The 12,654-nt window shown below is 45.2% G+C and overlaps 1 protein-coding gene across 2 annotated transcripts in view; it reads left to right on the top strand.

The window, feature by feature from the left end:
- The window catches only part of DESI2 (desumoylating isopeptidase 2), a 46,371-nt gene extending 35,102 nt beyond the window's left edge, over nucleotides 1-11,269 (top strand). For both annotated transcript variants that reach the window (XM_045537202.1, XM_045537203.1), the window contains exon 5: nucleotides 7,865-11,269. In XM_045537202.1, the coding sequence (XP_045393158.1) occupies nucleotides 7,865-8,095 (231 nt within the window). In that variant the 3' untranslated portion in view covers nucleotides 8,096-11,269. The remainder of the gene's footprint in view (nucleotides 1-7,864) is intronic.
- Nucleotides 11,270-12,654: the final 1,385 nt, after the last annotated feature.

The following is a 12,654-nucleotide window of genomic DNA, read 5'->3' as shown; positions in this document are numbered from 1 at the left end:
AGGGATTAGCAAACTACTACGGCCTGTGAACCAACAGCCTGCCATCTGTTTTTATACAGCCTGCAAGCTAAAGATGGTTTTTAGCTTTATGTTTCTTATGCAAAGTTCAAATTTCCGTATTCACAAAGTTTTTCTTGATGAGCACAGCCATGCTCATTTGTTTACCTATTATCTTGGCAGCATTGAGTAGTTGCAACAAAGACCCATGGCCTGCAAAGCTCAAAATATTTACAGTTTGGCCCTTAACAGGAAAAGTTCGCCAACCTCTACTCTACAGGTTAGATCCATTCTAATCTGATTCCAATTGGTTTACACAATGAGGAAATATTATTTCACAAAACAAGAAGTCCAGGATAAGGCAGGTTCGAGTCAATATGGTCAGTGTCTCAACTGAGTTTTATTAGGTATCTGAGCTCTTGTCTTTTCATTTCTCCAAGCTGCCACCCTTTAGGATGTTGGCTCTTCCCTCAGGCTACATCCCTTTGTGGTTTTCAGATAGCTGCAATAATTTTACCACATCCAGAGGAAGAAGAAACTCTCTGGATTGTCAGTGGGTAATTTAAAACATGTATAAAAGTATAGAGAATAGGATAATGAGCCCTATACACCTCTCACTTAGATTTAAAAATTTTCAACTCATGGCTAATCTTGTTTCATCTATAAAAGCACCCACTCCAGAATGCCACTCCATCCCCAGATTATTTTAAAACAAATCCCAGATATCATTTAATTTCAGTTATAAATGTTTCACTCTGTAGCTCTAAAATATAGGTTCTCTTTTCACATAACCACAATATATCACTCCTAAAAGAAGTTAACATTCCTTTCTTAATACTATCCAAATATACAAGTTCAAAATTTCCCCAATTATCATATAACTGTAAAAAAAAAAAAAAAAAAAAAAGTCTCACTGTGTTGCCCAGGGTAGAGTGCAGTGGCATCATCACAGCTCACTGCAACCTCAAACTCCTGGGCTCAAGGCGTCCTCTTCTGCTGAGCTTCCCAGGTAGCTGGGAGTACAGGTGCTCAGCACAACACCGGCTAATTTTTCTATTTTTAGTAGAGACGGGGTCTCGCTCGTGCTCAAGCTGGTCTCAAACTCCTGAGCTCAAGCGATCTTCCTGCCTCGGCCTCCCAGAGTGCTAGGATTACAGGCTTGAGCCACCACGCCCGGCCTTTGTCATAACTGTCTAGTAGTCTGAATCCAAGTATAGAAAAGTTCATACAGCTGCTTACTGTGAGGTATAGTCTCCACAGAAAAGGCAGAATAGATGCTTGATTCTTTCTCTTTACTTACAAGTTTTCAAAAAATGAGTTGGTTCCTGTGCAGAAAAGAGTTAAAATTGCAGGCCTGAGACTTCTGTCCTTAGAAAGGCCTGCTTGTAAGTTTGGCCCTAACCTGGCATCTGGGAACCTGGACTTCGGGAAGGTTCTCACCATGCCTAGACCTGGTAAGAGTGGCTCCCTATGCCTAACCTGTTTGTACAAATAATTTGGTTTATGCTAAACACTTGCTATCCCTCCGGGAATCTGGAATTTTGGCAGAGGGCGCCTACATGACCAGCCCCCAGTAAAAACCTTGGGCACTGCGTCTGTAATGAATTTCCCAGGTAGACATTTCACACATGTCACAGTTCATTGCTGGAGGAATTGAGCATGTCCTATGTCACTCTACTGGGAGAAGATCCTTAGAGCTTGTGCCTGGTTTCCTACTGATTTCACCCCAAGTACATTTTCCCTTTTCTGATTTTATTTTATACCTTTTCGTTATAAGTCATAGCCATGAATATGATTAGATGCTGGGTCCTGAGTCCTAGCAAATCACCAAGTCATCACCCCTCTGTGACTAAAATGACTGAGAAGAGAAAGGATGAAGGGGGTGGGGGTGTGGCAAACCGTTGGTGCCGGGTGGCTCTGGAGTCATCCACAATACGAAGTAGCAGCTGAGCTTTTTTGTCTGTTGGGAGAGATAAAAATTACTTAAGGAACTTGAAAATGATAAAGTCAACTCCAGGAGAGCCGATACACTAGACTCCTGGCTACTTTTGGCCACCATGTAGGCTACAGGGAGGAGGGGACAAAAGAGCAGCTCAGCCCAGGTAACTGGTTTGGTTTTTGTTCTCTCCTCCAAGTGAGAAGAAAAAAGCCCCCAGAATTCCCAAAGATGAACTTTGATTGGGCCAACAATGCTAAACATTGTGTTGCTCTCTCTTCCCAAGTAAGAGGGAAAAAGGTTGGATCCCTTCCCAGGGCTGGAGCAAAGTACAAAAGGGCAGGGGCACACTCCAGTCTGTCTTTACCCACCCCCTGCCCCGGCACCCCTCACCCCCAGTCCAGCTAGGGTCTCCCCAGGCCTCTGTAATGTCAAACCTTTTGCTAAGTTTACTGTAAAGGGTTTGAATACATCTGCAATCAGGAAGTAGGGGGGTGGTTAATGGCCTTGTATTTTACAGTTATTACATCTATGGTTCTGTGATAGAAATTGATGTAAAATGCTTTATGCTTGTAATTTTGCAAATGCTAGAGAGATCATCTCAATCAGGCAATGCTGCAGAGAAAAACTGTTAGTGGGACACAACTTCCTTGCTTTTTGCTGTCGTAGGGTAGATGGAAATTTAAATCCTTTGAGTGTTGAAACCAAAATAAGTCTCATAACTAATGATTTTTATTGTGATTTTTGCCCATCGGAGCCTCTGAGGAAAGGGAGGCAACATAAAAAGAGAGGCAATCTTCAGATGGAAATATACTTTTAAAAAAAATTTAAAGCAGTTTTGGATTGTTAGTGAGCTCTTGTAAAATCAGCTGTCTGACCCTTGGAGGCTGGTGATTATCTAGCCTGATGTGCATATTTTTGACTGCGTCTCAGGGCTTGGGAAAGCCTTGCTTGTCACTGGAAAGCTGGCTGTCGGGCCCTTCAGCATCTCAGCTTCACTGCTGCTGCAGAAAAGCCCCTGGCTTTTTTTTTTTTTTTTTGAATCCTGAATTCACAGGTCCTAATTGTCTGGACTTGGCTCTTAAGCTAAAACCTGACCTTGTCTGCCACAGAGTTTCAGCCTCTGCATAAGCTGGGTTCAGCTGAAAGCAGAAACAGGCTCAGAGAACAAGATTCTACTTGGGGATCAGTGCGGGGTTAGGACACCATTCTGTGGGCTCTAAAGCATAAAAACCTGGGTGTTGACCGAACTGTCGGGGTTACTTGCCGGTGTCCACAGGAAAGGGCTTCTTCCCTGGTACTTGATTCCGTCTGAGATCAAGCTGCTGATCAGTTCTGTATTTCTCATAAAGGGACTGATTACGTCCCTTACTTTTGGTTACTGACAAAAGCTACAAGTTGGGGGAAAGCACAGGACTGTAACCCTGATAGATCTCAGCCCGCTCAGGGATGTTTCACGGTGTTGACTTAGGGCTTCCCAGATCAGCTGCAGTTTGCAGCAGTGGATTGGTAGCCTACTCTCCTTCACCACCTTTCTACTGCTATATATACATACCTCAGTGGGGCAGTTTGATTACTAAATGCAGCTGTTCCCAGAAATGGACTGATTTTTAAAAAAAGACAGGGTCTTGTTGTGTTGCCCAGGGTGATCTTGAACTCCTGAGCTCAAGTGATCCTACTGCCTTTGTCTCCCAAAGTGCTGGGATTGGGCTTACAGGGGTGAGCCAGTGCTCCTGGCCTGTGATGATCTTTTATAAGCCACTGACTAGATGATCAGGATGGAAGCTGTAAGTGGCCCTATAAACCCATTTTGAAATTTTCTGAAAATTCAGGATTTCATTCCGACTGATTCCTAAAATGACATGTCTTCCTGGTTATGAAAATATTTCCTATGAAAACTTTTGTCCCTCTTTAATACCTCTCTTCCAGACAAAAGGTCTGGATGAGAGATGGGGATAATTTTTAAAATGTGAAGAAGTTACAATTGCTAAATGGGACATACTAACTTTGTAACAAGAACAACAAAAAACCTGGCACCTGGTCAGTCTCACAGGAGGGTGAGGACTGATAATCTTTTTTGGTACTCCCTTTACCCGATTCCTAAAGAAAAACTTCCTGTGCTTGCCTTGTGCGGGCACTTTGAATGTAACAGGCTGCTGAGCCTGTGGTCACACCGACAGGGCTGCCTGCGAGACAGCAGGGGGTGGCCGCAGCTCCTGCATCTCCCACACACGGCACCCACACGCGTGAGCCCGATACCCTGGTGTCACGTCCCTCGGAAACAGACTCAGCTCACTTTTCAGACTAGATTGGAAACCTGATTTCCTCTAGACTTTACCCAGGCACCTTTTCCTGGTGCCAGTTTTGTTTTACATCCTTTCACTGTGATAAATCATGTGTGTGAATACAGCTGTACACCAGGTCCTGTGACCTCTCAGCAAATCAACCCTGGAGGTGGTCTTGGGCATCCCGACACAGTTCCCTGGCATTCTCCAAAGGCAACCAATTTTTTTTTTTCCTTTTTTGAAAAATCTAGTACCATAAATTTCCCCTCCTCCCCAGATGTAAAAATATTTGATATGTCTCAGATACTATTCTTGTCCCATCTTTCTTTGATCAATAGGAGCCTCTTCAAGCTGGCTGGCTCCTGAGTCTTTTGATTTGTCTTTTTTTTTTTTCTTTTTTTTTGAGACAAGTTCTCGCTCTGTCACCCTGGGCTACAGTGCAGTGGCATCATAACTCACTACAACCTCAAACTCCTGGGCCAGCCTCCCAGAGTGCTAGGATTACAGGCATGAGCCACCACACCTGGCCCCTGATAATCTTTGATATACCCTTTTTGTTTTCTGGTAAGACAAGATATTCTAGGTTCATCTATATATTTCTACCATATATTTCTAGAGTCCCCCCCCCCCCCACACACACACCCAGTAGGTAGAGTTAGGACTTTTTATATATATTTACAGGTTCATAGTAATGTTTCTGCTACAAATTCAGGCTGCAGGGTTTTAACATAACTTCATTAATAGTACATCTATATCCTGTCTACCCCTAGTTAAAAAACAACAGCATAATTACTCATTTGTTTTACTCTATACCTAGAACAGCTCTGGAATAATATTGTCACCACTACCACCAACAATATAATTACTGGAAAGTCGAAGTTTTTTTGTAGTTCTCTCTTTAGAGTATGGCTTAATGCATAATCAAATTCCTGTGTTTCCCACACATGGTTGGTGGTTATGCCACCAACTCAGTACACAGTTAAGTTACTTTGTTTCCTTTTTTTTCTTTGTGAAGAAATTGCTTTTTCGTTTAAATTTCCCTTTATACTTAAAAAAATCTTTCCGTGATTCCAAAGTCAAATCTAAAAAACACAAACTGTATTCATGGAAGTCTAGCTTCCCTTCCACTCCCCTCTGCTCTTGTTCTCTGACCTCTAGAACTAAGAACGAATTTGTAGTGTTTTGAGCCACAGTTTCTGTTAATTTGTTACAGCAGCCACAGGGAGCCAGGACAAGTACTAATACCTGCAACAGGGCGCTGCCGTAACAAAACCTACACATGTGGAAGTGGCTTTGGAAGTGGGTGATAAAGGCTGGAGCAAGTTTTAGGGGGTTCATAGAAAACTTGAATCGACTGTTAGTAGAAATGTGAATATTGAAGGTGTGCTTGTCAGGGCTCAGAGGAACAAGGACACGTTATTGGAAACTGGACAAAGGGGTATCCTCATTATCCAGTGGCAGAAAGCTTAGCTGGATTCTGTCCTAGAGATACATGTGACAGAGAGTTTGTAAGCAATAAACTTGAATATTTAGCCGAGGAGATTTCCAAGCAAAGCGTAGAAGGTGCAGCATGCTTTCTTCTTGCTGCTTTTGGTAAAATGAGAGAAAGATAAATTGAGAGAACTGTTAAGCAAAAAAAGGAATTAACATTAAGGATTTGGGAATGTCTCAGCCTTTCCAGATTGCAAAGGATGCTGAAATTAGGAGCCTCCACGATTAGGAAAGGATGTTATAGAAAGCCAAGGCTATGACTAGAACACCTTTTGCTGTTGCTGAAGAGATTAAATATATGATTCATAGATGCTCTCAGCCAGGGAGAGAGAGAGGATGATCCAGGAAAGATCAGTGGAGGAACCTCTTTTCTATTGGAGTCAGTCCCACGACGTGCATAGTTCTTGAGTCCCATGTTTTTTAAAATGTTGTATTAGCAGAAATATATGCCAGTTTGGATGGAAAGAGAGGACAAAAATGAAAGAAGGCTGTTGGACTTTGAAAATTACATAGGCAGGAAGTAAGCTAGAGAAAAAAAGGATGACTCCCAAGGATAGAAATCTAGGCCCAGAAGGCGGACCCCAAGGCCACAGAGGATTATTCCCAGGCCTTGAAACCTAATGGAATTTGCCCAGTTGGATTTCAGAATTACTTGGGACTAGTAACTCCTTCCTTCCATTTTCTTCCTGTTGGAATGGGCATGTCTATAACTGTTATTCTGTGCCTATCCCACTGTTACATCTTGGGAGCATCTATGCACACTTTCTCCACTTTGCGTTTTTCACTTAATGGTCTATCCTCCTGGCGTTCATTCTGTAGCAGAATATAGGGATATTCCTCATTTCTTTTCTCAGCTGACTGGTCTTCCTTTTGTTGGACATACCATAATTTATTCAACCAGTTTCCTATTAATCTGCCTCTGCCATTGTAGCTTAAGAGTAGACAGATGGGAATAGTATCACATAAGGTCATTGTTCAGCTTTCTCCCAGATCTACTTCATGTACATATTCTTCAAATATTTTTAAGTACCTGTCTCCCTTGCTCTACTCCCGGGCACAGGGAAAGCTGCTCGTTAATCAAAAATGGTCAGAACGTGTTACGTTCCCTCAAGACCATGTCACTATGCCTATAGTTAAGACACAGATACAGTATTTAAAATAAATGCAGTAACCATTAATGGTTGGGCTAAATCTTTGGGGAGAAAAGTTACATTGCATAATTACAGGTGCCAGCTTAAATTTGAGCTAGTTTTTGGACATAAGATGCTTTGAAACCTCTTCCCAAAGTCATTAAGATATGTAAATAGCTAAGGTGACACTTTCAGATCACATGATCATTATCTCTGGCATAACTAGAGGCAAAAACACGTAAGTAGGGCATGGTCTCAAGTTAAGCCCAGGGGTGTTGGCAGAAAAGAAAATAAGAGTAAAATTAGTATTATAAAAGGCTTGGTTGTTACTATTTGAAATGTTTTGGCGCGGGGGGCGCGGGTAGTCCTCAGGACTGTAGAGGATGGGAAGCGGGCAGAGGTTCTTCCTGGCACCCGTTGCTACCCCTACTCGAGTCTCAGGCTGCAGCTTGGCCAGGTCCCACGCCTTGCGCTGACAGGCCTGCTCTGCACGGGAGTTAGGGAGCCAGGCCTTTCTGGACCACTGTGAGCTCCTTCAAACAAGTGGGTCAGGGCCAGAAGCACAGGGGTAAAATGAGGGCCGGGAAGAAGGGAGCGCCGGAGCCTGGAGGCAAGTAGGAAAGAACCCGTGAGAAAGGAGAATTCACAGAGGGAAGATCTCCGAGATTGACTGTTCAACTGCCTGGAGCTTCTATTACTCTAATAATATCTTGCATGAACAAGCATCTTCTGCGTGTTCAAAGACACCTTCACACGTGTTTCAAAGCAGTCGCAGGGATCAAAGAGAGGAGCCAAGTGGGATTAGCTTGATTTTACAGACGTAAAAAGTAAGTTTGACAAGGTTCTTCAGAAAGAAAGGAACGGAGCCGACAGTGGGGACCCCAGGCTGCTATCAGAGCTTGGAGTGACCGCACCCAAGGCTCGTCTGCGGTCGCTTTTCTGCCCAGCCTCGTCCCTCCTCCCTGGCAGTGGACCGGATAACCTTGACCCCTCGTACCTAACACGGAGCTCTCTCTCCTCCCTAGATTCTCTGTGGGAAGGAGATTCCGCGCTGGATCAACCGGCTGGCCTACTTCAGCTCCTGCATCCCCTTCCTGCAGAGCTGCCTCCCGAAGGAGTGGCTGACGCCGGCCGCGCTGCAGTCCAGCGTCAGCCAGGAGCTGCAGGACGAACTGGAGGAGGCGGAGGACGCCGCCGCGTCCGCGCCTGTGGCCAGCGCCGCCGCGGGCAGACCCGGGCGCCACACCAAACTGTGACCGCCTCCAAAGCCCCGCTGTCGGAGCTGCCCCTGGCACTGGCTGTCAGTAGGGAAAAGTAAACAGTAAGCGTCCTTTGGGTATTTTGTATGCAAAGATGGCTCTCCCCCAAATCCCAGTTTTTCAGCTCAGGATTATATTTGTAATCAAAAAAATCACTTGGCGCAGGAGGGAGAACTTTGTACGAAGCTGCCCTCTGTTTTTTTACCCACTTGTAAATTTGGATTTACTTCTTCTGTTTTCTACAAGCTCTGTTAAGTTATGTTTACAGTATTTTGTATCGCCGTTTACAAACCTTGCATGGACTCCTGCCACCGTGAAAGAAAATCATCTTCATGTCTTCGACAATTAGGCAGGTAATCTTTGTACACTCCTGACAATTGCCAGAGCTGTGGCATAAATACTAGGCACACAACAAGGTACTCACACGGTTCGAGTCGTCCTTACCTGCTTCAGAATCGTCTGTTAGGTTTCTGTCTGTTGCGTTGCTGTGGTTGGCACCGGGGTGCAGAGCGCCCGCAGTCCTGCCGCCCGAGTGGCGCGGCTCCCACGGGGCGCTCAGTTTCACCCCGAGGATCCGTCCGTGTAGGCAGGTGGTGGGCTCTCCTGTCCTTCCGGCTTTGCTGCCTCTCATTCTACAATTATGGTTTTTGTTAAAGATATTCTTGTTAGTAACTGACAAGTGTTTTTGCACATGTTTTGGGGGAGGGGCTTCGTGGTTATTTTAAACACACATCGATTTCCGCCCTGCACAGGACTCTGCTGGTGGTTGGGAATACCCTCGGTGGTAGCCTTCCGAGCAGCAGGATGAGTCGACGTTCAGCTGCTTTTAACTATTCAGGCTGCCTTTTTTATACTAGACCTTGAAAACCAGAGTCTAAAGCAACACATCCCCCCCCCCAAAAGTAATTCTTTGATATTTCATACTTTTTATGTACCATATCAGAGCTTGTTAATTTTTTATGGGAGTCGTTTCACCTCATAGTAGGATGCTTAGTCTTGTGGACATCTTGTTATATTTGTGTCTTAAATTTCATCTTACGTTGTCCTATGTATGTCTCTTCTGTAGCATACTCTAAGAATGAAACTGTCACCACAGATAAATCCTCATTAGCAAGGACTGTCTGTTCCGGTCTACGCTGTGTGACCCTTGGATGTAAGAACCAAGTCATTACACGTCATTCAGTTTTTCTGCCTTAAGAATGAATGTCCTACACAGAATAACGGATGCAGTGTATAAAGTATCCAAGGCAGCGACTGCAGCTTCATACATATGTTGTTAGTTTTTAAAGTTATTTACATTTATTTAAACTTTTAGATGGGATCGTTTGCCACTTTTTCAAATGTTTCTTTCCTTCTCTGCTTTACCTGAAACCCGACCGTCCCTCGAGAAGCTCTGTGAGAAGGTACATATCTTTCAGTAAACTACATTTTTGACTTTTCTATAAGCTGATTTTTGTTCATTGTATCAACTTAAGCACACCCTGTTCATAGGGAAAATAAAGCTTGGGTTAGAAGCATTGGCCTCAGGACAGTGAAGCCACTTAAGCTGATTTATGCTTTTGACTGTCCTGTTTGCAGAGAGGAAAGCCTTGACAGGTCTCTCCCAGTTCTTTAGGGAGCAGAACACTTGTTTTAAAAGTCGTGGCAGAAGAGAAGAATATTATGAACTTTATGAAATGCTGACTTGGTTCAGATTTCAAAATGAGATTTAGGACAAAACACTAAGGCTCTAGCAGGGAGATGTTCTCGCTAGAAAGAGTCCTGTCACCAAAACCCAGCTTAGCAGAGTGTTTGATGTAGTTAATGTGGACTGTAGTTTTTTCTAATTCATTCAAATATACATGATTTAAACCTGGGCTACTGACACAAAGGAGTAGCCGTTACTCAGACACTTCTTGGTGAATATCTGGGAACATCCCCATCTGTGCTATCAGAATCCAGCAGCTCAGCACACAGATGGTTTTATTGCTAATTTGTTGTATTTACTTTCACCTGCAGCATTTAGAATTTAAAAATACTGTAAAGGGTTCTAGTAGAAATAAGGCCAATTATCCTAACAGTCGGCAGGTAAAATTCTAGGCATGAGATTCTTTGCAATCTAATTATACCTGAGGTTGAGAAATAAATGTCTTCCTTCAGAAAATCCCATTCAAGTCAGGCCTTCTCTACAGTTCAAAATTGAGACTAGACTTCATTAGCATTTAACCAGCTTTTACTTGCCCTTGGAGGAAAAGAATCTTGTTCTCAACCTGATTTCTGTTAAGAAAAATCCTGTATCAAAAATCTGGTTATATACGTGTGATATGACGGAGTCTGTTGTAACCAAGTGAAACATCCTCATGGTGGGCTGGACAGCAATATGGTGTTAGAGGGGCAGAAGCTTCTGGTTTCTGCTGTTTGTTTTAAACACCCTTGGGGTTTGGGGGGTTTTTTTGGTTTTTTGTTTTGTTTTTTAACCCTTCCAAGGGAGCATCAGCTTTGGAAAGTGTGACTTGCGGGACTGTGGAAGGCAGTGGTACACAATCTTAGCCTCCACTTGATGCCTGAACTCCAGCCGACTATTGCTCCGACTCACAGCAATAGTGCACGTTACCCATCACCAGCATTTGTACAGAGCAGGGAATTCCGGTTTCAGTCAGTCGGTGCATCGTGTGTGTGAGGAGATTCAACGCGACAGACAGCTGCGGGACTCTAGCTCCATGGCTTCTTTCCATCTCAAAACGGGTAGAAACACATTCACTGCTTCAGGGTTCTAATCTGTGTCTCTCCTTATGGCTCCATTTCTGTAAGCGACTGTAATCTTGATGTATGCTGTATTTTCGTTAAATGACTAAGTTTCCAAGACCTGGGGTTTTTGTTCCGCAAGCTGGCCATACTGCCATCGTAGCCCCTTTTCTTCGGTATGGCTGGTTCCAGAGTGCAACTCCATCATTAGACTTCGTCTACTCGTTCAACACACATCTTCGCTGTTTGAAGGGTGTTACAGCTGTCAAAGAATCTTCATGGACCTGAAGATAATTTCTTGTGAAGTTGAATGCAAGTGTACTGTCATTCATAGTGTTTATATAAAAATACCAGGAATCTTCACTTTTGCTACCTTGATATAGCATTGGGCTATCATGTTACAACATTGAAATACATTGATTTATTAAAAAATACTTTTATAAGAAATGTTTCGTAGTGCTTTCTGACCTTCAGGGGACGACGCTGTTTTGTGTTTGTGTTGGATGAGGCAGGGTAGATTTTTAAAACCCAGGAATCCCATCTGCTCTGCAGGAAACACAGCCAGCCCCTCTCCACCAGGGCTTCCTCTTGCACTCGGGCCCTTGGGCCAATGCCACAGTCACACCTGCTCGCAGGTAGCAGGGGCAATGCAGGCAGGGAGGGGCAGGCTGGGAAGGACTGTCCTCCAGGAGAGCAGGAGGCAGACCTGCAGAGAAGCCCCTCCCCACCCACCCGTGCCCTCTCCTTGCTGTGAGAGACCACCAGGGCCTCATCCTTCAGGCGGCCATGCCTATGAGTTGTCACCAAAGGCCCAAGCCCCTAGGCTGGCCATCCCCAGACCCTCCTCCCCAGCTCCTCTGTGCGTACCCCCCTCAGCCCAGCACCCCGTTCATCCTCATCGCATCCCACCACTGTGCCTTCTGGGACCCCCAGTCTGACAGGCAAATGCCCCAAGAGACCACTTTTTCCAATGTTGCTTTCCCTGAAACCCGACCATCCCTCGAGCAGCTCTGTGCCAGCGAGTTTGCCCTCCATCTCCCCCCCAGCCCAGTGCTTCTCAGCTGGGGCCCTACTGGTGTTTGCGGTGGGACAGTCATTTCTGTTGGATGGTCCTGCGTATCACGAGTCCTGTGGCATCTCTGCACCCTGCCCCTAATTGCCAGCGTATTGCTCTCTCTGCAGTTATCACAGCATCAAATGTCCCCATGTCTCCACACACTGCACCCCCCAGGGCGGGTCCTGACCTCAGCTGAGAGCCACTGTGAGTGTCTCTTCATCTCACGCCAGCCACACACTGAAACCTTTGACTTGTCGCCGCTAGCAACGTTCTGAACCACCTCGAGCATCTCTAACCATGAACTTCCCAACTCGCCCTAGTACCCTGCGCTGCAACAAGGCTTGGACCTTATCCGGATCCCAAATCCATTAAAATCCAGCATTTGTCTCACGGACATCACCTCCCTCCCGATCTCCATTTCCCTCCTCACCCAGCCTAGATTCATGGTCAATAATTAAATCGTTTCCTTCTCGGTACCCTCCACTCTGCCCCTTTCCCCGTTACAGTGGCCTGGCAAGGCCACCACTGCTGCCACCTGGACCCCCGATTCTCAGCCTGATGAGCCGAATGTTGCTGGAGAAGAATCACACAGGGCACTGACCGGCCTGAGTTGAGTGTCCTGTTCACACAGCCCCGACACGGGCACGCAACACACCCCGGCTCACAGCTCCCTGGCCAGTCTGCTTCCTGCCTCCCGGACGACACTCGTCCCTCCTCGCTCCTCAAACCTCCCACCTCCCCACACACCTGTCAGCTGAGAGCCTCACTTCATGCG

Source organism: Lemur catta, chromosome 25 (genome assembly GCF_020740605.2).
Source record: "Lemur catta isolate mLemCat1 chromosome 25, mLemCat1.pri, whole genome shotgun sequence".
NCBI classification, from domain to species: Eukaryota; Metazoa; Chordata; class Mammalia; order Primates; family Lemuridae; genus Lemur; species Lemur catta.
This window is presented reverse-complemented; position numbering and strand designations above follow the sequence as displayed.